The sequence below is a fragment of the Eptatretus burgeri genome, chromosome 5, assembly GCF_056783735.1.
Source record: "Eptatretus burgeri isolate ZD-2024b chromosome 5, Ebu_testis_v1, whole genome shotgun sequence".
NCBI classification, from domain to species: Eukaryota; Metazoa; Chordata; class Myxini; order Myxiniformes; family Myxinidae; genus Eptatretus; species Eptatretus burgeri.
Genome location: NC_140965.1, coordinates 72,873,705 through 72,899,101, shown reverse-complemented (window position 1 = coordinate 72,899,101; position 25,397 = coordinate 72,873,705). Strand labels below are relative to the sequence as shown.

The 25,397-nt window shown below is 43.7% G+C and overlaps 1 protein-coding gene across 16 annotated transcripts in view; it reads right to left on the bottom strand.

Annotated features, from left to right (window-relative positions):
* LOC147026688 (voltage-dependent N-type calcium channel subunit alpha-1B-like) overlaps window positions 1-24,565 on the bottom strand; it is a 592,527-nt gene extending 567,962 nt beyond the window's left edge. For 5 of the 16 annotated variants that reach the window (XR_015058470.1, XR_015058469.1, XR_015058472.1 and 2 more), the window contains exon 1: window positions 23,847-24,564. Coding sequence is in view for 9 of the 16 variants with exons in the window: in XM_085882405.1 (XP_085738531.1) it covers window positions 23,847-24,193 (347 nt within the window). In the remaining 7 variants the exon portion in view is untranslated. Of the gene's footprint in view, window positions 1-23,846 lie in introns of all 16 variants that reach the window. The other 11 variants (XM_085882399.1, XM_085882398.1, XM_085882400.1 and 8 more) reach the window with 4 other exon arrangements.
* Window positions 24,566-25,397: the final 832 nt, after the last annotated feature.

Sequence of the window (25,397 nt, the reverse complement as noted above, 5' to 3'; positions counted from 1 at the left end):
AAATAATTTTAACGATTGTTTAAAAAAAAATCCAAAAGTTCAGTGCTATTAAAGTTGTGCAGAAGCAGTCCTGAACAGCACCCATGTACACCCACCCCCACTGAACCTGTATTTAAATGGAAGTACCACAAAACTGGAGATTATGGAAGTAATTATGACAGAGGATTTATGTACTGCAGTTTTAAAGTATAATATTAAATGTAAACAAGAAAAAGAGTAATCAGAGATTGCAGACACTTGCCAGGACTTCTTATGTGTGCTGTATTATGTGCAGCGTTTGTGTACTGGTGTGTTTGGAAATGCATGAGACATAATTAGAACTGCCATCGTATGACTGCTGCCAGTGATGACCGGGTACCAAGAGTCCAAGACGTCCCACTTTGGCAACCCCAATTTCATCGGATACCTGACCCCTGACCCATGACGTTTTTTTATTATTATTCACTATTCAAATGAATTCAGAATAGGATTAAAATTAATTCAATTCAAATCAAATTTAAGACCAAATAGGTACAGCCCTGCATTGGAGTCATCAGATGGAACCCGAACAAGCAAAAACCAAAGTTGAAGTCATCAGGAGAGACCTGGATAGGATTTGCATTTCAGCTGCTACTCCTCTACCCTCAAACTCTACTCCTCTACCGCACAGCCAAATGAGCCTTATTCAAAAAGAATTAATTAATTAATTAAAAAAACAAAGAGAACTCATATCAAATAATTAAATAATTCTACCTGCCAGACCATGCGTCCAATGAAGTTGAAATTTATAACATGTATTCCACATAACTCCTCGATCATAAATGTGAAGTTTCACATTGATTGATTAACTGGTTGCAGAGAAAATATTACTTAATATTTTCTTCAATCCAATATGGCTGCCAAACCATGTGATCTATGAATTATTCCTCAACAAACATGTGCACACATGTATTGGGGAACATTTGTCTGAAGTTTCCCCTCAATCTGGAGATTTTCATAGGTTCTATAGCAAATCCAATATGGCTGCCAAACCATGTGACCTATGACATCAAATTGTGAACCTTTTGTTCCTCATGGATAGGTGGTTATACATATAAAGTTTGTTTTTAACAATATGGATGCTGAATCACGTGACCGATGATGTCATCAAATTTATTTTCTGTGGACCATTTTATCCCGAGATGACCCTCAAAAAATTTCATACTGATCAGATGTAGCGTTCTACATATGCAATAATGATGACATAATAAAGGCACAGGTGACATCATCAAAAAATATCAAATTTATTCCCTGTAGAGTCCTTGCCATGTGCCAAGTTTCTATTTTTTCCTTGGTGCGTTTTCAGAAATAGAGGTCCAAGTTTTTCGGTTTTTCCAGCATGGCTGCCTCACCACGTGACCTATGACATCATAATTATGATTACAACGTTCTCCATCAGTAGTTGCTAATCTGGTGAATATTTCGTCTGAATCCGACAAGCGGTTGCAGAGAAAAACACGAAAGTTCTGTGTGAACAAACAAACAAACAGACAGACAGACAAACAGACAAACAAATGGACCCAAAGGCAATACGCTCTCCTTCGGTGAGGGTAATAAAATAAAGATTGTAAAAGTCATGTAAGTAAATTAATTCCAGAATTTACTGCCATTTATCGTAGTCTCTATTACATCACCTTATATAACACATTACATTAATTAATTATTTGTGCCTGTTGTACTGTATGTGTCCATTATGATGTCCTTAAAAGCAGTAAGTTTCCTTTTTGGAATGATTTTCAATTTTGTTTCGTCTGCCAGGCAGACAGAGTAAAAACATTATCTCGCTCCTCTCTGCGCATGTGCAGTCAGGACGAATTCAGAGACAAAATACGGTAAACGAAAGAATTGCCTTCCTATTCATGTTCCAATTTGTGTTCAAAATATAACATCAAATAAGCTGTTCCTCGATCATAAACTGACGACCATAAACTGAAACGACAGACAGACATGAACCAATTGCTTGAACCTCGGTCCCATAAATCAACTGGAAGGGCACTCGGTGGAGCGCTTACCTCCGCCCTGTAATGCCTGATCCACGAGAACATATCTGGCCCAATACATTTTTGAGATATCGTGCTATATATCGTTTTGGGCCCTATCTCTCAATGGTGAAGAATCACTTTTAAAAAATTATAGTAATCGGATCTGGATCTGGATCTTCACCAAAATTTCATCAGTTTGGCCTTGTCACACACCGAACCTGCCCACAAAATTTCATCCAAATCCATCTGTCCACAACTTTTCGAGATATCCTGCACATAAACAAACAGACAAACACACAGACAGAAAGTGGTGAAAACATAATGTCCTTCACCTTCGGTGGTGGAGGTAACAACTGGGGATTCAAATCGGAACACGAAGAGGCTCACCCAATTATGGCTAATTGTGATTATTGATTATTTTGCTGGAGAAATAGAAATGAGAGATATTGGGGTCCAGATCGAGCAGCGATATTATGATTACATGTGGACAGATTGTCCAGAATTATGACCACTACTGTATATGGGGTCTGTGTGGCACAGCTCATCATGACAATTATATGGGGTCTGGGTAGTGCAGCATATTGTGATGATTCTATGGTCATGTGTGATTCGTTTATGTGAATTTTTTTTGAAAATACTGCATACAGAAAAAAATACCATCATTCCAGAGTATTACCAAAGGGAGTACCAAATACCATGGAGAGTCATGTCTGAAAATAGACCTCCTTATCCCAAACGTGTTTCAATGTATAGTGATCTCTGCTGCATGTCAGCCAACACGTAACACCCTGAGAACATTCTGGCTTTGCTACTGCACCCAGTCATATCATAATCAACAATCTTTACACGACACGAAATTGCATAAATTTAATGAAGCCGTTTCTAATTGAAAGCTGTAACATATTTTGATGATATCCTCCAATAACATTCATCTATCTATAATTCCAGCAATCTCTGTGTCTGTGTCTGTGTCTGTGTGTGTGACCGCTGTTTCTCGACAACAACTGGTCCGATCCAATTGAAACTTGCCAGATGTATTGCTGGGGACCTGAGGATGTGACTTTTCAAGGTTTGATATTAATCGGACAGTGTGCTTCCCAAGGTATGGCCATTTATTTACCAAACCAGTGACAAGACACGTTGTTGCGTGGGCGTGGCCGATGGGGAGGGGAAACTCAGCCGCGTTCCCCATTACGGGTTACAACGTACGGGCTTCCGGAGAGTGATGACTTTGTGTATTGTAATAATTCTCGATTTCTTATGCGCATTTATAGATAAACACAATGCCCAAGTTATGATCGTTTTCATATTAGACGGTGCATAAATTTCGGTAACATCAGAGTGCTGGTATGCTCCGAACCAGGAAGTAAATTTTTTTCTCTCTCTTCTCTTCTCTTTTTATTTTTCCTTGCCACGACATTGCGAAAAGGTAAAATACGTTGGCGCCAATTGAATAATTGGGTATTAAAACTAAATTGCGAATAATCGTAACTGCGAATAACATGCGAACTTCCGGGCCACGCACGTACGGACACGCGAGAGCGAAGAAACGGCCTGTGTGGTTGTTGTTTGTTGCTCGCAGTTTGAAATTTTTTTTTTTATGGGCACGTACTAGTTCTTACAATTTTAATTCTGATTAAAACTTGAGCAATTTAATGGTCACCAACCTGAGGATAGTTTGTGGTTTTTACCAAAACAATGAAGTGTTTGTTCTGTTAGATGTAATTAAAATGACAGCCAAAAATATTTTCAATGTTTTTTTTATCTCCGCCATTGAAGGTGGACGAAGGTTATATTTTCATGTCTGTCTGTCTGTTTGTGTCTGTGAGCAGGATATCTCAAAATGGTGTGGACGGATTCAGATGAAACTCTGTTGGCAGTTTGAGTGTGTGACAAGGATGAATTGATTCGATTTTGGTGAAGATCTGGATCCGGATCCTAATACTAGAATTTTTTAAAAAGAGATTCTTCACCATTGAAAGATCAGGCCAAAAACGATCTATTGTATTGCACAATATCTCAAAAAGTTATCGACAGATTCAGACGAAACCTCGTGAACAAATCCGGTGTTTTACAAGGATGAATTGCTTCCATTTTGGTGAAGATCCGGGTTCGAATCAAGTGATTCTTCACCACTGAGAGAATCGGGCCAAAAACGATAGATAGCATTATATTTCAAAACGTTATGGACAGGTTCTGACAAAACTTGTGGATTAGTTGGGTAGGTGATTGGAAAAAGCCGATTTGATTTTGGTAAATGTCAGGATTCAGATCCAGCCTATCACTGGGCTTCAAAAGGTAAACTGCATATTCAGCCTGGCGGAGGTATGCGCTCTACCATTCTAGCTGTTATTATTTGTGAAATCAAAGACTCACAAGTATATTTGTTTGGTCTAGCCTGTTATTCTGTCTGTCTCTCTGTCTGTCTATCACCTGCAGGTCACATTTTTACTCCAATCTTCACAAAACTTAACCACCTATAGAAGTATTCACAAGCAACAAGCCAATTGTTTTTGAGGTCAATAGGTCAAAAGGTCAAGGTCACTTAAATCATCAAATATCCATCTGATTCACTGGATGTGTGTGTATGTGTGTGTGTATGTATATATATATATATATATATATATATATATATATATATATATATATATATATATATATATACATATATATACATATACACATATATATATATATACATATATATATACATATATATACATATATATATATATATATATATATATACATATATATATATATATATATATATATATATATATATATACATATATATATATATACATATATATATACATATATATATACATATATATATATATATATATATATATATATATATATATATATATATATATATATATATATATATATATATACATATATATATATATATACATATATACATATATACATATATATATATATATATATATATATATATATATATATATATATATATTCATACATACAGTATATAACCGATACCGGGCGTAGTGGCGTGCGCCTGCAATCCGGGTACTCGGAGGCTTGGGTTGGAGGATCGCCTGAGGACGGGCGCTCTGTGCTGGGCCGCGCTATGAGAGGGTGTAGGGCAGCCCGGAATCGTGGCGAAACCCAATCCTTAGCCCTGTGTCGCAAGAGGCGACCAGAGTTGCGTCAGGAAGGGCATCTGGCGTAAAACCTGTGCCAAATCAGTATGCAGATCATAACAGATGATCCGCTGTGGCGACCCCAAATGGGAGCAGCCGAAAGAAGAACAACAACATATATATATATATATATATATATATATATATATATATATATATATATATATATATATATATAACCGATATATGTATGTATATATATATATATAACCGATATATGTATGTATATATATATATATATATATATATATATATATATATATATATATATATATATATATATATATATATATATATATACTGTATATATCTCTATTATAATACCAAGCTTGCACACTAAAAACTCGGCTCGCCGTCACACGATCCCTATGAAATTGCTGTGGCACTTTGCGGACGTGCCGCCAATGTTTGGGAAGTCTTGGCGTTCCATCGTACCACTTGGATTTTGCACAATGCGTATTTTTGTCATTCCCCGTGTGCGGTCTGTCGTCTGCTACCAGCTATGTTGTACTGCTATCCCGTGCATGTGCACGGGTATCGCGAGCACATATATATATATATATATATATATATATATATATATATATATATATATATATATATATATATATATATATATATATATATATATATATATATACACAACCGAAAAACAGGTGGACGGTGAACACTCGTCGAGGTGAAGCCTTGGTCTACCCATTTTAGTATGTCTATTGTCTATTCATTACAAACTGGTTGAGCGTGAGTTGGAGCGTGAGTACATCTATTAATTACGTGTTATTGGACCATGACTCTGTCTATTAATTACGGAATATTGGAACATACCTTTTAGACATAGAAAACTTTATACCCCTAAGACCATTTTAGAATTTTACACCCTTTTATGATGCTTGATACCCCCTTCGGCCCTTTGAACTGTTTCACCCTTTAGGCTTTTTCACCTTTTAGATCTTTAAATCATTTAGACCGCTTTGACACTTTAAGACCCTTCAGAAAGACCCTTGACCCTTAGACCATTTTGACAATTATTCCCTTTTTAGACACTTGAGATCCCTTGAGAATCCTTAAACCCTTCAGACCTTTTAAAACCCTTTTAGACTTTTTAAGACCTTTAAACCCACTTAGACTGCTTAGTTAATTTGAGCCTTTCAACCCTTTAAGACCCTTTCGACCCCATAGACTCATAAAAGCTTTTCCACCCTTTAGACCGCTTAGAGTAGACCTTTTAGACACTTTGACTCCTTAAACTTCTTAGACCCTAACTTTTGGAAAATACCCTTTAGACTTGAAGACCTGTTGAACCCCTTCATATGCACACCACACACCTGGAAGTCCTATTGTAATGTACAGACTATACCTTTTCATCATGGTAATGCACAATCTCCAGTCACCTAGAGGGTGAGTATTCTGTAAAGTTGAAAAGAAATTGCATATTGGGTCATTGAATTGTTTCACCAATCAAAACATATAAGCACATTATTTTTGCGGTCAAAGACTCAAACGGTCAAAAGTCAATGTCATACAAAAATCAATTTTCATCCGATTGACAAAATGTGAACTGGGTTTGCATATTTGGTGACCGAAGTCTTTTGTTTGAGGTCAAAATGGCAAAGCTCAAGGTCACATGAAATCGTCAATTTTTATCCTATTAACTTGACATTTGAACAGGATTTGTATATTGGGTCACAGACCTAGTTTTTCAAAATTTTGAATCATCAATTTAGTCTTTTTGACATGTCAATGGTTTGCATGGCAACAATTCCACCACATTATAATCAAATGGGCTTTTTGAGAATTTAGTATTACCATACCTCGGTAATTTTTAAAGATATCAAATTGAAACTTATGCAGCTTATTTGTACGCACGTGTAGTATATGTGATCACAACACCCCCTCCCCCCTCCACAATGCCCATCACTCCCCCCTCCACAATACCCACCACCATCCCACACGCCTTCCACAATGCCTATCACCACCTCCCCCCTCCACAATACCCACCACCATCCCACACGCCTTCCTCTTCACCTTCCACAATACCCATCACCACCCACCCCCTCCATAATACCCACCACCACCCACCCCCTCCACAATACCCACCACAATCCCACATGCCTTCCACATCCCCATCACCACCCCTCCCCTCCACCACCCCCACACCTCCTCTCAACCCCCCCTCCACAATGCCAATCCACTGGGGAGGGGCATTGACACCTCACAGACATGATGGTGGGACATGGCACGGATACAAATGGCGTCTGGGAAAAGTACAAAACGGAATGATACCATAACATACAAGACACCTGGTCAGCCTGCGACGGTGGGACAAAACATTTGTCACCCATTTTTGTCGGAATATGCTGGGCGGTGCCCCTTCGCATTTGTCGGGTGATGACGGGTATTTCTGCTCGAGTAATATAATATAAACAGATATATCAATGAATAAAAAAAATCCCTCCCTTATCAACCACTAATTTAATGGAAAAAATCAAAGCCTACAGAGCTGAAGTGAAAATGTAACCAGAGTTTTCATATTCAATAACACTTCCGCCTTCTTCCTCTGAATCGCTCGCACAAGGGTCAAAACAATTCAGCTCCCCAATTCCCCTGAATGCATTTCCATCACTAATTTTGTCTCCAGTAGATTCTTCAAAATCCCACTGATCAGTTTCAACATTCTGAGAGCCATCAGTGTTGCTACTAACTGTGGAATCAGTATCGGAATCTGAGCTCGACCTGCACTGTTTCTCTTTGTATCAAAGTGAGTTCACAGTGTGATGTCACGAGCGAAATCGAAAATCACTACTCTATGGCTTTTTTTTGACTCTTTGTGATTGGTAAAAAAAAACTTTCAAATATTTTTCCCCTTCAAATTCAACCGTGTTTAATGATTCGCAATGGTTTTCAGAAGAAAAAAAAATTGCTTTTGGGTTCTCCTTTGAGATGGCTGGCCTAAAATCTTTGGCTCTTCAAGTTTGAGCCCCGATATTGCTGTTAAATAACACCAGGTGGGTTCACTCAACGTCACATTGTGCCAAGGTCGGCAAAATGAGTACCAGCTTTCTGAAAACAGGGGCACTGCATCAGCAGCACAGCTGTGTTCCCAGTAATGATACAACCAGTCGCTGCATTCAAAATAATGATATATATATATATATATATATATATATATATATATATATATATATATATATATATATATATATATATATATATATATATATATATATAGAAATTGACTCCTCCCATGCTCTTTTAGCCAAAGAAAGCTGCATAAAGCAACCATGAAAGGGTACACAAGGTAAGCCCTTTGCTGGTTCAAACCCTTCCCATCGCATGGGAGGAGTCAATGTATTGACTCCTTGCAGATTATGCAGTTTCCCAAATGTACCAATATTTCCCAGGAACAGCAAAAGGGCAGAGCAGATGAGGATTTCCGAGTTATAGTCCAGGATTGCATTTTAACCCAGTTTATAGATAAGCCCACAAGGAGGGGGGTGCAGTGTTAGACCTTCATTGAAGTAACAATCCCAATATGGTGGAGGAGGTGGAGGTAGAGGAGCATTAAGAAGCAAGTGACCAGAACATTGTGTATGCAAAGATTCTGTTAAGACTTAGAGTTCAGGATAGAAGGGAAAGGCTTTGAGATTTCAGGAAGGCAAACATTGAGGGTATTAGGAGAGAGTTGGGTGAAGTAGATTGAGAGACTCCAACAACAGGACAATCAGCATCAGAGAAATGAGAAACCTTCAAGGAGCAAATATGTAGAGTGCAGAGCAAGTACATTCCATTGAGGTGTAAAACGAGAAGCAGAAAGAGACCAGGGTGGTTGAGCAGTGAGATAAGGAACACGATTAAGGAAGGAACACGAGATGTAAATGGATATTTTCAAAAGCTCAATGAAGTCAGCACAGATACTGGAGGATTGAAGAGTAGCAAATGTAACACCATTACTTTAGAAAGGATCCAAAGAAGAATTTGGAAACTATAGACCTATTAGTTTGAAATTGGTTGTGGGGAAGGTGTTGGAGACATTAATTAAGGACCATATGAGGAACCATTTACATAAATACAAACTAATTTAAGGAAGTCAGCATGGGTTTAGCAAAGGTAGTTCCTGTCTCACAAATCTTTTAGAGTTCCATGAAGCAGTGTCTGAATGGGTGGATGAGGGAAAGGCAGTGGACATCGTATATCTAGATTTTAAGAAGGCATTTGATAAGGCACCACATCGGAGGTTGTTAGCCAAAGTGAGGGCTTGTGGAGTGGCTGGTCAGGTAGCTAATTCGATTGCAAACTGGCTTAGTGACAGGAATCAAAGAGTGGCTGTGAGAAGGAGGATGTCTTGCTGGGAGGATGTAAGTAGTGGGGTACCAAAGGGATCAGTAGTCGGACCATTACTATTCATCAGATTGCTGATGATTTGAAGGAGGCTGATTGGTCTGTAGTCGCAGGGATCTGTTTTTACACCTTTCTTGTGAAGAGCGGTAATGTTTGCTGATTTCCAAGCAGATGGCAGATGACCTTGAGCAAATGAGAGGGTGAATAAAACAGAGAGAGGGTGAGCAAGAGCAGAGGAGCTGGTTTTTAAGACACGTGGGCTGATGCCGACTGGACTTGTTGCAGAATCTGAGTCGAGGTTTGACAGCAAGCTCTCCACCTTGTCAGGAGAAAAGGAGACAGAGTCCAGGAACAGTTGGGTGAGACTGGTTAAGGTGGGTCCAGATAGCGAGGGGTTTGGGACACAAGATTTAGAAGCAAACATGGAGTTTAGGCATTCAGCCTTTTCACGTGCAGTGTCAGCTGTGCGGACATTTGAGGTATGGGAGGAGTTGGAGGGGGAACGTATGCCAGAAACAGACTTAACTCAATGCCACCAGGATTTTTAGGAGGGAGAGAGGTTTGAGAGTTCAGACTTGAGATTAGAAAGATGTTGTTTTCTGGCTCTCCTGAGGGTAGATACACACTTGTTCTGAGCTTTGTGGAAGGAACTGAGATTACCCTCAGTTGGGTTTGCTTCCAATGAGACAAAGGCCAGTTGTTTCAAGACAACTGCCTCACCACAAGCTTCAGTGTACCATGGGTGGGAGGAAGGGTCAGGCAACTGAAGACGAGATGGGATAAATCTGTGCATGAGGGAGAGCAAGTTTCTTTGAAAGAATTCCCAGGACGAGTTGATTTTGGAGAAAGTAGAGATGGGAGAGCAGTCTGGAAGTTTGTTGGCTGCTTGGAGACCCTACCAGTCAGCCTGAGTGAAATGTCAGACTCGACGGCGGTGAGGTGGTTCTCTCAGAACAGCCAGAGAGATGTCTACTTTGACAAGGACATGGTCAGATAAACCGATTGGAACAAAGAAGAAGAGCAGATATTTTTAGGGAAACTGGTCAAAATCGGATCTGGAAGAGATGGACTACCATTGGTTGAGATCCGGGTCGGTAAGTTGACAGATTGTCTCAGTCCCAATGAGTCAGAGAAGACTTTTGCTGAAGTGCCATGACAGGTGAGAGAGGTACTCACACCCAGCCAACTGACATGATGACAAATGAAGTCACCACATTTGAGGAAGAGAGAGTTGGGATGAGAGGACAGAAGTTGGTCCATGTTTCCGAAGAGCGAGATGTAAATGGAGTCATCACTGTTTGGTGGATGGTACAACACACATATAAACATGAGGTGGGAGTGGAGGGGAAGCTGGAGCCAGAGGTATTCCTGGAGGTGTTTCGGAGAGAGTGCAGTGCACAGAGAGTGAGGAATAGAGTCTTTGATGAAAAGAGCACCTCCGCCACCAGGACGAGGCTCAGGTCTGTCATTCCGGAGGAGGGAATAACAAGGGAGAGCTACTAGGGAGTCAGAGACGTCTTGAAGGAGGAAAGTTTCTGTTAAGCAGATTACGTCTGGTTTGTCAGTGGCAATCTGAATGGAAAGATGTCAGGTTTGAGAGAAGGCCCCAGATGTTTGAGGTCCACACTGTTCAAGAAGAGGGAGGGCAGGAGGCTTTGGGTACTGGGGAGGGGAGGGGGGAGGCACAATGAGGGAGGAGGGGGGAGATAAGGAGAGTTGTTGAAAGTGTGGGGGATTGCCGAAAAGCTCGGGGAGAGGGCTGGATGAGGAGAAAAGGCTTGGTGGTGATGGGTTGAGGTAGATTGGGGAGTAATGAGAGGGGGCAGAGGACAGTTGAAGATTGAGGTGGTGAAGTGATGAGATGGAAGAGAGAGAGTGGGGGAAGGATGCAGCTTTGTGGATGTGAGGGGGGCAACTTTGAGAAGGGAGGGTGAGGGGGTAGGTTGAAGGGAGAAGGGTGAGAGGGAAATTTGGGGGAGAATGGTGAGGGGGAACTTGGAGGGGGAAGAGTGTGAAGGTTGCCTTTTGAGGGAGGGATGAGAGGGAGGGGAGACGATGAGAGCAGGCACTGCGGAGGTGCAGGAGGGCGATGAGAAAGGTGCGCAGAGAGGAAGGATGAGACTTGGTCATGGTGTGGTGAAGAAGGGAGCAGGCAGGGGTCAGGTAAGGTCAGGAATGGGAGCATGTGCCAGAGCAACACGTCGCTGCATCCACTTTCTGCCGGTACTCCAGAAGCCTCCGTCTGGCCATCCCCCAGGGAGCTGCCTGGCCCATCCCCATCTCCATGAGATGCCGATCAACCTGCTGCAACCACGAGGTACGTAAGAGGCCCGTTGGCCTCCGTCACTCATGAGGCTCCCTCATTGAGAGAATCTAATGAGCAGGATCGCCATCAGGAAAACGAGCCACACATCCATACAGCCGCAGCTGATGCTCACGGACTATGCAGGTAACAGATCTCATTTGAGTCTCTCTCAGCAGCTGCTCATTGGACACAAAGTCCAACCAGCAATAATCAAGGATTCTCCGAAAAGACCTGGTACCAAAGGAATTAAGTCACCATCTCAGATCCCTGGTCAGAGTCCAAGTCTCACATCCATATAGCAAGACTGGAAGCAAAAAGGACCTGAAGACTCGTACTTTCTTCCTCCTGCACAGGTACCGGCAATGCCACACCCCATTATCCAGTGAATCCATGACTCCCGAGACCCGACACAGACGTCTATTGACCTCTGGCTCACAACCCGCAGAGACATGAATATCACTGCCAAGGTAAGTGAGTGAATCTCTCCATGACCTCAACATCCTCACCACAAACAGGTACAAACAAGATAGCAGCATCCAATACGTCATTCAAAGCCTGGATTTTTGTTTTGACCCAGGAAACCTGTAATCCCTGCAGCTCTGAGTCATCATTCAGCACTGCGAGGACCCCCGAAAGGATATCTAAAGTCTCCGCAAAGATGACTGGATCATCTGCAAAATCAAGGACAGAGATCTTGACATTCGCAAATTATGCACCACAGCTTGATCTCTCCGACATCCTCCCTAGAATCAAGTCCATACAAGTGCTGAAAAGTGTGGGGGTGAGAACACACCCCTGCCGAACACCAGTTACAACTGGAAATAAGTTAGAGAGGGTATCACCACATCTCACGGCACTCTCAGTCCCAGAGTACAGCTAAGTCATCAGATTGATCAGTTTTGTTGGCACCCCACGAAGACCAAGAATCCTCCAGGGGGCATCCAAATTCACTGAATTGAACAATTTGCAGAGAGCAACAGAGGCTGCAAGCAGCCCCTGCTGAAACTCTCGTCTGCGTTCGGTGAAAACCCGAAGAGCAGGGATACGGTCAATCGTTGAACTCTTTGATGTAAAGCCTGACTGCTCTGGATGCTGGTGCTCAAGCAGATTGTGGGAAACCCTTTAAAGAATTATCTGAGCAAAGACTTTGCTCAGGACTGAGAGAGTGTCTCCCCTCAGCAGTTGTTGCAGTCCTGGCAATCAGCCTTCCCTTTGCAGAGAGGGACAACAAGGCCCCTCTTCCAGTCAGTTGTGATGATGCCTGTGTTCCAGGCAGAGCATAAAACTGCCTGCAACAACATGAGTACAGAATTTCCACCAGCCTTGGATGCCACAGATCTCAGGAGCTTTACCCCCATTTCAACCGGTTCACCGCAGCCTGTGTTTCCACAAATGATGATGGATTGCAGTTGATTGGAGGGTCAGCAATAGGGATAACACCCCTGATATCCAACTCGACAGCTGGTGGATTAGCCTGGTCCAGCCGATGAAAGTAACCATCCCAGCGGCCCCTCACTTCGGACCCCTCTGTCAAGAGCCCAGCACCACCTGCTCTAAATACAGTACACCAAGCGACAGGCTTGGAGGAACGCAATGCGCAAATTCCCCTAGAAGCAGGACGAGAATCACTTGACCACAAGTGATGCTCTCCCCCAACACAGATTCCTCGCACATAGGCATCCATGTCCACCCTGAGCACACGTACAGTTTTACGCCTCAGCTCCCTGAACAGCTCAGCACTGCCATTCAGCCTGGCCCTGCGACTCTGGTCAATGGTATCCAGTCTCCCTTGAGAGACAAAATTCTTCTTCACCCCATGGTGAGTTCCAAGACATCCACCCTCAACATCAAGGACGGTGGTCTTGAAGGCACTCCACAACTCTTCATAAATCCCCAAAGCATCCAGATCCCCCAAATCTCCACTCAGCCTGTTCGCAAACTCCTCGGCTACTCTCTCATCCTTGAGCTTGTCAACACCCAGCCGAGGCTGGGATGGTGCCATTCTCCCGGATTTAAGCTGCAGGTTCAGACTTGCTTCACCAAGCCTGTGGTCGGTATTGAGAAACTGAGCACTCCAGTGGACCCTGCAGTTCTGAATCATCCTCCAGTGACCATCAATGAGCAGATGGTCAATCTCCTTTGCCACACCACTGGTGTTGGAATATCAAGTCCAGCGATGAGGCTGTGGGAGCTGAAACCATGAACTAGCTCGCCGAAGTCCATGACTTCTTGCAAAGTCAAGGAAATTAGTGCTATTCTGGTTCACAGTTCCAGACCCATGGGGACCAACACATGTCTCATAACCATCCCTATCAGTTCCAGTTGATGTATTGAAATCCCCCAAGATGAGAAGAATATCTCGTCTGGGGCACTGATCAACCACAGACTCGAGTGTGGCGTAGAATACATCCTTCAAGGTGAGATCACTCGCCTCAGTCAGAGCATAAACTGAGACCAGGAAATGACGCCTAAGGAGTGATGAATCCTTCGTCTCATAATACGCTCGTTGACCAGTGTTACTTCAATTATCATTGGAGTCAGCTTATTGGACAGAGCTACAGTAACTCCTTCGGTATGGTAACCATCAGAGCGACCAGACCAATAGTAGGTGTAACCACTCGCCATGACCTCACCACTATCCGGTCTCCAAACTTCAGAGGGTGCTGCAATACCGATGTCCAAATGTTTGAGCTCAGATGATTACAGAGACAGGTGATCATCCTCTCTTTGCGATGGGATATTCCAGGCACCCGAACCTGAGACTGTCCCTTCGGGACCGTCTCAGGTTATCCCAAGGAGACCGCTGTCCGGTGGAAGACACCTCAGCACCACCCTGACACACACTACGGCAATCTGACCCGGGAAGGTTAGCCCGTGATTTCCATCCTATCATCAAAGAGTGGGGGTCCCCCGAAGGCTTTGCCACAATCCTGTCATCCGGTGAGCTGCCCTGCGGAGAGCAGCTGCACAGGAGGTACTCCCATGGAGTGGTTTTTCAGATTTCTTTGTGGTACGTTTTGCGAAATGAAGGATTGTACGGTGGCTGGAGTGCAAGTCCTGAATATCACTCCGGCAAGCTGGAGTGCAAATCCTGATATCAACCTCCTAAAAAAAAAACATTAACCGAACTGCAGGAAGATGTCTGCAGACACAGTTGGGCACTAGATATGGATGGCCGTTGGCTCACGAGTAGCTACTCTGCCCTTTGACAGGTTTTGTTTTTAATCCTGCTGGGTGTCCATATCATACACCCTCCTTAGCAAGATGTTTGGTGGCTTCCATGGTTTAGTCGCTGACAACCCGAGCATGAAACAGGTTAGTACAGGTTCACACGGTACCTGCAGCAAGTCACAAATCTCATCTGACCTCACCTGACAAACAGCAGGTAGGGGGAGGTACAAGATTGCCATTCTTCAAAGCAAAAGGGGAAATTGTTATTTTGTCATTGCATATTTATTCATTACCTCATTGATATAGTGGAATATTTAACTCTTCACGACATTAACTCTGTTCATGGAAAGTGCAATCTAACCAGGAAGTGGATATCTGAGAGGTCATGGTTTTCTCCAGTCGGTCATTTGTCTTTCTGGTGTAATTTTCCAATAAGTGATTATGAGTCGCCAAATTGTGTTAATAAATGATTGTAAATTAATCATATTCCTCGTGAAGCATCTAAAATACGCATCAAAGTTACAATTGTGGGTGGAATCAGGGCAGCTGTCCATCTGTCGATGTGTCTGTTGATGGAGTTTTCACAAGAGTACCAGGCTTCGATAATCTCACGGTTCACCCTTGATGATCCTGTGCCAAGGATAGTTGTCTGATTCCAAAGAGAATGTGTGTTGGTGTGTGTGTGTGTGTGTGTGTGTGTGTGTGTGTGTGTGTGTGTGTGTGTGTGTGTGTGTGTGTGTGTGTGTGTGTGTGTGTGTGTGTGTGTGTGTTGCAACCAAGATCAACTTGTCTTGTCGCCTTAAAGCACATTGGTGTCGGTTAACCATGTGGATAAGCATTTGGACGTTTGGCCCACGTATTTGGCTTCACAATCTTCACATGGGATGCTATAGATGACGTCATTTCTGTCAAATTTGTTCACGTGGTCCTTCGGCTTTGACAGCTGAGCTCATCAGGATGATTGTGGTTTGTGGGTGATGTTGATATTGTACTCGCTTAGTATGTGGCTTGTGGTTTCAGAAGCGTGTTGTGGTCAGACTGTCGCTGTTGTACTTGGGTTTCCGGCGACAGGGTTTGATGAATGAATTAGGGTCGTGGTTTTCTCGCAGTAGTCGAGTGACATGCAGTATGTCCACCCGGCATTGTTCGCGGTCACGGCAGTGTGTTGTGACAACACAACTTCTCTTGTGACAGGTGGGATGGCCACTTCGGTCGTCCAAAACTTTGTCCGTGTTTGTGGGTTTACGGTACAACCGTGAGTGTAACTTGCCGTCTCTGTCCCTGGAGGGATGTACGTCCGGGAATGGCAGAGATCCAGCTTGTTCTACCTCACACGTGAACTGTATTGCTGGCCATGTCGAATTGATCTTCAGAAGAAAACAGTCAACATCTGCCTTCTTTATGATCACGAATGTGTCATCAACGTAGCGCAGCCACAACCTTGGAGAGTGCACTGGGTGGTGCACACAAAAGGCAGAATGTCAATTTGCATTGTATATAATTGTTTTTGTCACGATTAGTTCCAGTACAAAGCGGACCTCAACCAGCTGTACCTTTTGGGATCATTTCTAGTTTATTGATATATACAAGGCGCCTTCAGATATGAATGTCTCCTTATTTATTTTAACAAGGACATAATGACACTTGCACAAATGACACAAACCAACAAAGTCCCAGAGGAGTGTGATACACTTTTGGCACCTGTCCATTCATGATGTCAAGACTGTGGCAAAACTTTCTTCAAAGGTATGTGTAGCTGACTGACAGAATTACTGATCCAACTCTAATTGGCAGTTGAAGTGAGGACCATGAAGGGTGTTTTTCATTTTTGGATGACAATGTCTGGTGAAATTTATTTATTCGTATGCAGCCTGTGGCTGCTTGGCTGCATCATTTCCTGGGGGGTGTGGACTGTGCCACTGATGCAATGTCCCCTGGTACCAGTAATCTGGTACTCATTTCGCTGACCTCGGAAGGGTGACAAGCTGAGTCAACCAACTTGGTGTTATTTCAATATCACGACAATGGCTTGAACTCAAGACCCGAGGATGTTAAGCTAACACCAGGCTTTCTGGTAAAATAAAATGTCTATATGCTTATCCTGTGATATTTAATTCCCTGGAGCGATCGTATTAACCACATGCTCTCCACATTACTATGACGTCATCACCTATATGGTACCTTCAGAAAGTATTCACACCCCTCGACTTTTGTTACATTTTGTTGCGTTACAGCCTGAATTGAAAACGTATGATATTTTAATTTTTTTGTCACCAATCGAGACAAAATACCCCATAACGATAAAGTGAAAAGATGTTTTGAGAAATTTTCACAAATCAATAAAAAAATGAAAATCTCAAATGTCTTGCGTCAATATGAAGGATTCAACCCCTTTGCGATGACACTCCAAATTGATCTCACGTGCATCCAGTTTTGATCAAACATGAGATGTCGCCACAACTTGATTGGAGTCCACCTGCGAAAAATTAAATTGTTGGACATGATTAATAAAGAAACACACCTTTTTGTATAAGGTCCCACAGTTGACAATGCATGTCAGAGCAGAAATTCTTCCATGAGGTCCAAGGAACTGTCCATGGAACTCTGAGATGGAATTTTGAGGAGGAATAGATCTGAGGAAGGGTAGAGAACAATTTCTAAAGTGTTGAACATTTCCAAGAGCACAGTGAGCTCTATCATTAGGAAATGGAAAGAATATGGAACTACCCAGACTCTTCCGAGATCTGGCCGTCCGACCAAACTGAGAAACTGGGCAAGAAGGACCTTGGTCAGGGAGGTGACCAAGGACTCAATGACAACTCTGACAGAACGACAGAGTTCCTTGGCTGAGATGAGAGAACCTGCCAGAAGGACAACAATCTCTGCAGCACTTCACAAATCTAGATTACATGGGAGAGTGGCCAGACAGAAGCCACTCCTGAGAAAAATGCACATGACAGCATACTTGGAGTTTGTAAAAAGGCATGTGAAAGACTCTGAGAACATGAGGCAAAATATTCTGTGGTGTGATGAGAAAAATTGAACTCTTTGGCCTGAATACAAAGCGCTACATCTGGCAGAAACCGTGCACAGCTCATCACCCATCAAACAACATCCCTACCGTGAAGCATGGTGGTGGCAGCATCATGTTATGGGGATGCTTTTCAGCAGCAGGGACTGAGAAACTTGTTAGGACAGAGGGAACCATGAATGGAGCCAAATACAGGCAAATCCTTGAAGAGAACCTGCTTCAAAGTGCAAAATACCTTAGACTGCGGCAAAGATTTACGCTCCAACAGGACAATGACCCCAAGCAGATAGCCAAAGCAACACTGGCATAAATGGCTTCAGAACAAGGATGTGAAAGTCCTTGAGTGGCCCAGCCAAAGCCCAGACTTGAATCCCATTGAGAATCTGTGGAATGACTTGACGATTGCTGTTCATCGACGCTTCCCATCCAACTTGATCGAGCTTGAGCAAATCTGCAAGGAAGAATGGGAGAAAATCCCCCAATGCAGATGTGCAAAGCTGAAACGGACATACCCAAGAAGACTCCAAGCTGTAATCACTGCCAAAGGTGCTTCGACAAAATATTGATTCAAGGGGGTTGAATACTTATCAACGCAAGACATTTCAGATTTTCATTTTTGATCGATTTATAAAAATTTCTAAAAACATGTTTTCACTTTGTCATCAGTGACAAAAAAAAAAAAACTTTAAATGCAATCCATTTTAAATTCAGGCAGTAACACAACAAAATGTGAAAAAGTCAAGTGGTGTGAATACTTTCTGAAAGCACTGTACTTGTATCGTCCTTCTTCAGTTGTGGCACTTTCTAATTGCTTGCACGACAGCCAATAAATGCACTTCATCAGCACATGACTGCACTATGGAGCATTTCATTTTCACACATGAGATCAGATTTTAATCACACGTTATTTGCGTTTTATACCCAGTTTTTCCGCCCTTTCCAAAATTATTTCCAATATTGAACGAACGCGCGCACGCACGCGCGCACGCACGCGCGCACGCACACACTTCGTTTGCTTGTATGGGAAATGCGCAACTAGTCAAAAAGAGCTGCCGAGAATACAAGTTCATCGGCATTTCCCATCCAACCTGAGCGGCTCAACAGCAAAAACAGACACATTGCATCAATGCAGGAAACTCCAAAACTGTGCAACCACTCCAAGCAGCAGAACATTCCATCGGTATTCGGTAGATTGTCAGTGCCGATGTAAAACAAACCACACAATGTCGAAAGTAATAAGCACCTTTCCACGTGGAATGCCAGAAGCAAGACAGCCTCCCACATTACAAATCTTAAAGGTGAGAGAAGTAATTAGACCATATAAAGTATCGAGTTTGCCCTGGTAGTGTGGGATTTAATGGCACATACTAAGTTCCAATGTGTCGTTTGTTTGGGGGATGGTGAGCGGGAGTACTGGGGGTGGTTAGACAGGTGCATACAGTAGTGATGGAGATGGTGAATATCTGCCATCTTGGTGTACATACTAAATGTATGGCTTGTTAGAGGAATGGGAATGCACTGATTTATTGAATCTCAGTTGCCAGTTCGTTTCTATGTATACATTTGCATCCAATCGTGCATGTACGTCTGCCTGACTAATTGTATTTTCTCGAAAAATGGATAATTAAATTTAAGGGAGCTTTTCCATCCAATTATATTCCAGGTTTTCATGCAAGTGTGGCCATATGGGGTCTCTCTGCTCGATCTCTCTGTGTGCTTCCTCATAATAACATCTTGTCGAATATCTTCTTTCTCACTGCTTCTCTTGCAGTTTGAAGCATTTACATTTCAGCATTTCCGATTGGTCATGGATTTCACCACCAAAATGAAATTTACTACCAAGGAAGGTGGGTGAAAAAAAAAATTAGTCATCTGATCGTTAATCAAATGAGGGCCCTCTACAAAAGTGAGGCTCATGGAAGAGCAACGTTAACTTGACAGTTGGGGTAATGGGGAAGCAGTCGGGCACAACCGGCAAATAAATATAAACAAATAGGAAAGGAAGAAGGAGATGAGGGTGGGGGTGGGTGGCACTGAAGCTAGCAAGTACAAGGGTTGGGTAAAGAAGGGTTAATGGTGGTAATAAAGATCATGGATCAGGACAGGGGGTGATTTGAGATGGTGACCAGTGCACTGCATGCTTGAAGCCCTGATGCGAATTGTGGAAAACAACAGCCTCTGGAAGGCCGTTTTAGACAAGAAAAGCAAAGAACAAAGCAATTGAGGTGTGCACGCAGTTAGCCTGGATTTTGGAATATTGACTAGGAGGGGGCCATGAGAAAAAAAAAAAACATACATCCTGAAGTTGCTCGAGATGATTGGAGGATTGAGAGAGCAGAGGGAGTAATATTGAAGAAGAGACCGTCAAAAACAGAGAGACCACCGACCTGTCTGATGTGAAAGCAACAGACATCGTGTTTTGGCCTCATTGCAGGAGATTCCAGTAAATTTGAGAGCTTTAGATTCCACAGAATCTAGGAGACACAGATGTGATGGGTATATGATAAGTGACCCGCATTACATGAGTTGAATCTGTTTTGTACCGAAAACCCAAGGACCCATTTTAGTATCGTCAAAACCAGTGTTGGACGGAACGTTTAAGAAAAAGGCAGATGAGGAACCAGGATTTGTCTTTCTCTTTAAAATGGTTCAGCACATACTAGTCCTCCCTCAGTGATGCCTAAGAGGAACAAGGCCAACCTGCCTGCTCTCTTCTCTAAAAAAAACAAAACAATGTCTTCTGCAAAACCCTTTGTCGTAAGTTTGATCCACCGTAAGTTTGATGTCTGTTGTTCTCGTTCGGACCGAGATATCTCGTCAGAAAGGCCAAAAAAGCCTGACGGGAATACAATGCCGAGCGCAGTCACGTGCGTCGTGATTCGTCCATCGGGTCCTGCCCACGTCAGGCAGTTTGATTGATCTCTGCTCATGTGGTGCTTTAGGATTCTATAGTCAAACAACAAATGAACATTTCAGTTGAATTCTGAACAACTGCAAGTCTACCTCGTCAATAAGTGACTATCTCAGTGTTCCGGTGTATTTTTGTGTCCCTGACAACCTCTCAAATAGCATTTGTATCACGCTTGAGAATTTTTTTTATTTTTTTAACGTTCTTGATTCCTCCCAACCTGTTTTTCATCGCCTTCAACTTGCCGTGTGGGGTGATGTTGGGGTGGCAGCCCATGGAGGGTGGGGGTGAGCTGCGGACAATTGCCAATTAGACTGTGAATAGCTCTGATTTTCCAAGGCTTCGAGTCGTCCATTGTCTGTTAACACAAGGAAACTGTGGACAATGGAACAAAATGCAGACAGTCACGTCCTTACGCAAAATGCACAAGTGAACAACCACAATCAGATGAATGCAGCACAATGAGCACATGCTTGAGCATCTTAGAAACTGCGGAAAAATCAATAACAATTGTTCGGAATAAGTATTTAATGGTGTTGGAGATGAATGTTAAAAATTCCACGAACTTTCATTTTGTTGTTTTTTGATGTAGAATATATGTTAAAGGGTCCAGACATGGACTCATGGAAGAGAGGCCTTAAATGAAACAAAAAAGGAACTGAAGAAATTGAGACGTGAAGAGAAGGAAAAAATCATATAAGAGTTTTTTTTTTTTGAAAAGGGACAGGTTATAACTGTTAGGAAGGACATGAGAAGGTAAAGAATTCCAGAGCATAGCGGCGAAAGAAACATCATCATGGCCCACCCTTGAGATGCCAATGGCCACACAAATATCATGTGACGAAGTGACTTGCTGAGTATTTCGTGCTCCAATCAATGGCAGAGGAGAACAAGCAACCGGTTCTCAGGAGCAAAAACCGAAGTAATAGCGAGAGGAAAGGGAAAGAGAGCGCACATTTCGGCATAATTGAAGCAAGTTGAGTTTTGAGGTCTGATTGGGAGAGTTGATGTCGGATAAATTGCAAGAAGAGCAAATCAATCAGAGTTTGAAGAAGTTGTACCACCATGTACATTAAAAGAACTGATCCAAAACAGAAACTGGCATACTCTGGGACATATCAAGAGTGCAGGAAACGAAAATCTACAGAAGGCAATGACACTCGGTATGTTTGAGGGAATAAGAGGAGGAGGCAGCTCCAATGTGTGCTGGATGGATCGGGTAAAGGCTGCAACCAAGGTGTCTTTGCCAGAGCTTTGGGAAGCAGGATAGGGACGCTTGGAGAAATCTGATCATGAATGTCACAAGAAGTTGGATTCGACGACTTGACGGAACGAGGTAACTTTTTTTTTTTAACTATTATTATTATTATTATTGTTGTCGCAGAGCCAAAACTCTAGTTTACGCTATTTCGGATGTAAGAAAAATGATTAAAAGCGCTTCATTAACGTTTACACAAAACGAGTGTAAGTGACGCACGTTTTTTTGTGAATACCTGGTGATGGCGGTGTGGCACGCTTTGGGTTCAGCACGTGCAGCACCGATCTTGACTCCACTGACGATGGGTGCGTGGAAATCACTCGGCGAGATGGTTGAGCCTCGTATACACATTGGAAGGGGGGGGCGTGGGGGTGACATGAGTGTGGGGGTAGTGGCACTTCCGTTGGCCTGGTGTGAGTTTGATTCCTGACCTGCTGGAGTTGGATTTTTCAGACAGGTTGTCGTGTGGACGCAAAGCCGGGCGTTCAATTTGCTACCATCAGCTAAGTGGTCATTGAAAAAGATCCCGCCGTTTCGTGAAGACTGTGCGAGTTATCGCCAGCACCGGGAACAGATTACAAAATCCCTGCACGGACGACCGCTGCTGGGAAGTCAAAGGCAAACAACCCAGTGTAATCCTTGGAATAAACCGAAGCCACCGTTGGCCAGAGTACTGAGAGACAGAGAGACAGACAGACAGACAGACAGAGACAGAGACAGAGAGAGAGACCTTTTTACACACTTTGACGCATTTGGAAACGCTCATCAATTTATCCATAAAATTAAACTAAATTAAACAATACAAACTGTTGTAAGTTAACTCACAAATTCTCAGGTTCCATGTTTAATAATAATAATAATAATAACAATAATAATAATAATAATAATAATAATAATAATAATAAATAATAATAAATATTTGTTCATCTTCTTCATTCAATCGTTTCCTCATCATATTGAATGTTTGATGAATGAGTAATTGCTTTGTGGGAAATCCTAACAGAGTCCAACACACTGAACACACCGAGGACGGAGGGTTCGTGGGGATTGCGAACCCGACAGTACAATGTATCGGATGATCGACGAGATCAGGACGAAGCAATGCACGGAGTACCGAGGTTCGCCTCGCCGTGCGCTCCCCCCAGCGACAACACCAGGAACGATCCCGAATCGACGCACGGGTCGAGCCGTGCAACCTTGCCCTCCTCCCAGCACGTGTCCGTGAAAACGGCGCGCCAGGCACGGGGGACTCCCGCGTCCTGGAACACGCGCTCTTTCAGTGCCGACGGAGACTTATAACCACGCGTGTTTACCTGGCCACGTCAGGTTACCTGGCCACGTCAGGTTACCTGGCCACGTCAGGTTACCTGGCCACGTCAGGTTACCTGGCCACGTCAGGTTACCTGGCCACGTCAGGTAACCGCCAACTTTCCTGCCACACACGGACGTGCGTTCGACCAACATGAGAAACTAACGCACGGAACAGCTTCGGCGAAAGGTTTCCATGCACGGCGAAGCAGCTGGATGTCGCTGTCACGTTAATGAGACCATTAGGGAGACGGGCCGCCCATCCGTGCACCGCATGTGTTGTTTTCCCAGCACGTGCGCCGCTTTCCCGAGTTTTATCACCGGCCGAGTTGTGAACGCGCGTGCGGACCTTACTCGCTTTGCCGATGCTTGTCCATCACCAGGTCCCAGGGACTGACGATCCCTCGGCCCGACCTCCCGGTGGACGAGCCGTCCGTCACCTCGCGTCGTCCCGAACCGTCGACGTCCGTACTCTCCGAGACGTGCGCGCCCAGGCCCGGCTCCCTCCGTGACCCCGAACAGGCTCCGGCCTCCCAAGCGAGCACGTCACCGAGCCCCGCGTGCTGCGCGGCAATCCGAGCCCGCGCACACTCCCTGTCGCCGCCCGCTCGGGCCACCTCGCCGGACACCGTGCGGACGGCTCGCTGGTCTCCCCGACGTGCTGCCGCACGTTTTCTCCGTGCCGAGCCGAACGCCAGCATGTCGCTCGAGTGGAACACCGTGGAACACCGTGGAGCGCTCGACGAGAGGCGACGATCGACGACGATCCTACATGCTGTCAAGGTGTCCGCGGCACAGCACGATCGCCGATCACGAAGATCCCCCACCCCGTACGGACGTACGGCGTGCTTAACGTGCTGAGAGTGCCGCGGCGTTCGGACCCGCTTATTAATCCGCTTGGTGTTTATTTTCCACCCGTGAAGTGAGCCGTGCGCTAAACATAGCACGGCTCGTGGTGTGTGCCTCCTTCACGGCTCGTGGTGTGTGCCTCCTTCACGGCGAGTTGGAGGCGCTCGGTGCCACGTTCCCACGGTGGGAAATCGCACTGACATCGCGTCGCCAGCATTCTATTTATCCGCCTCGTGCACGTCACACGTGACACACACACGGACACACGTGACACACACACGGACATACACACACACGGACACACGTGACACACACGCGCGGACATACACACACGGACATACACACACGGACACCGCTTTGGGCACATCGACCTCCAACCTCCATAATCACCACCACTGTCATTGGCAATTATATATTTAATATATGTATATGTATATATATATATATATATATATATATATATATATATATATATATATATATATATATATATATATATATATATATATATATATATATATAAATAATTCCTTCCTTCTGTTTTGTCCGAAGTAATTTTGAGATGCAGTCGAAGTGGACGATTATTGAATGGGGGTCTCCATTGCCAGGACAAGTCATTTGATTTGAGTGCACATGGAGGGACACCTGGACACTCACAGGTAGGTCAGTAGTTCAGGTCATGGATGGGTCATTGTGACGCCTGCGAGAGGGACTCGTCAAAAGATGAATGTGCTGTTGAGTATTTGTTCAATTCCTCAACCGACAACCTCCCCACTCCCTCCCCTCCAACCCCAACACCAACCCCCAAAATTGTGTGTCTCCCCCACTGTTTTCGTCCCCCCACCCAACCCCGTGAAATTGAGTCGATATAACACCGCCATTATGGGCCGAATGACCTCGTCGTGACCTACGGGTTGTCCTTTTGTAGCCCTCTGAAATGGGTCGATCACGGGGCTCGAGCATGGGAACGCGCGACTTGCGGTGCGACGTCAAATTTAAACGAGTGACGTCATCATCGCTCCATTTTTTTACATTTTCCCACATATCGTACACTTT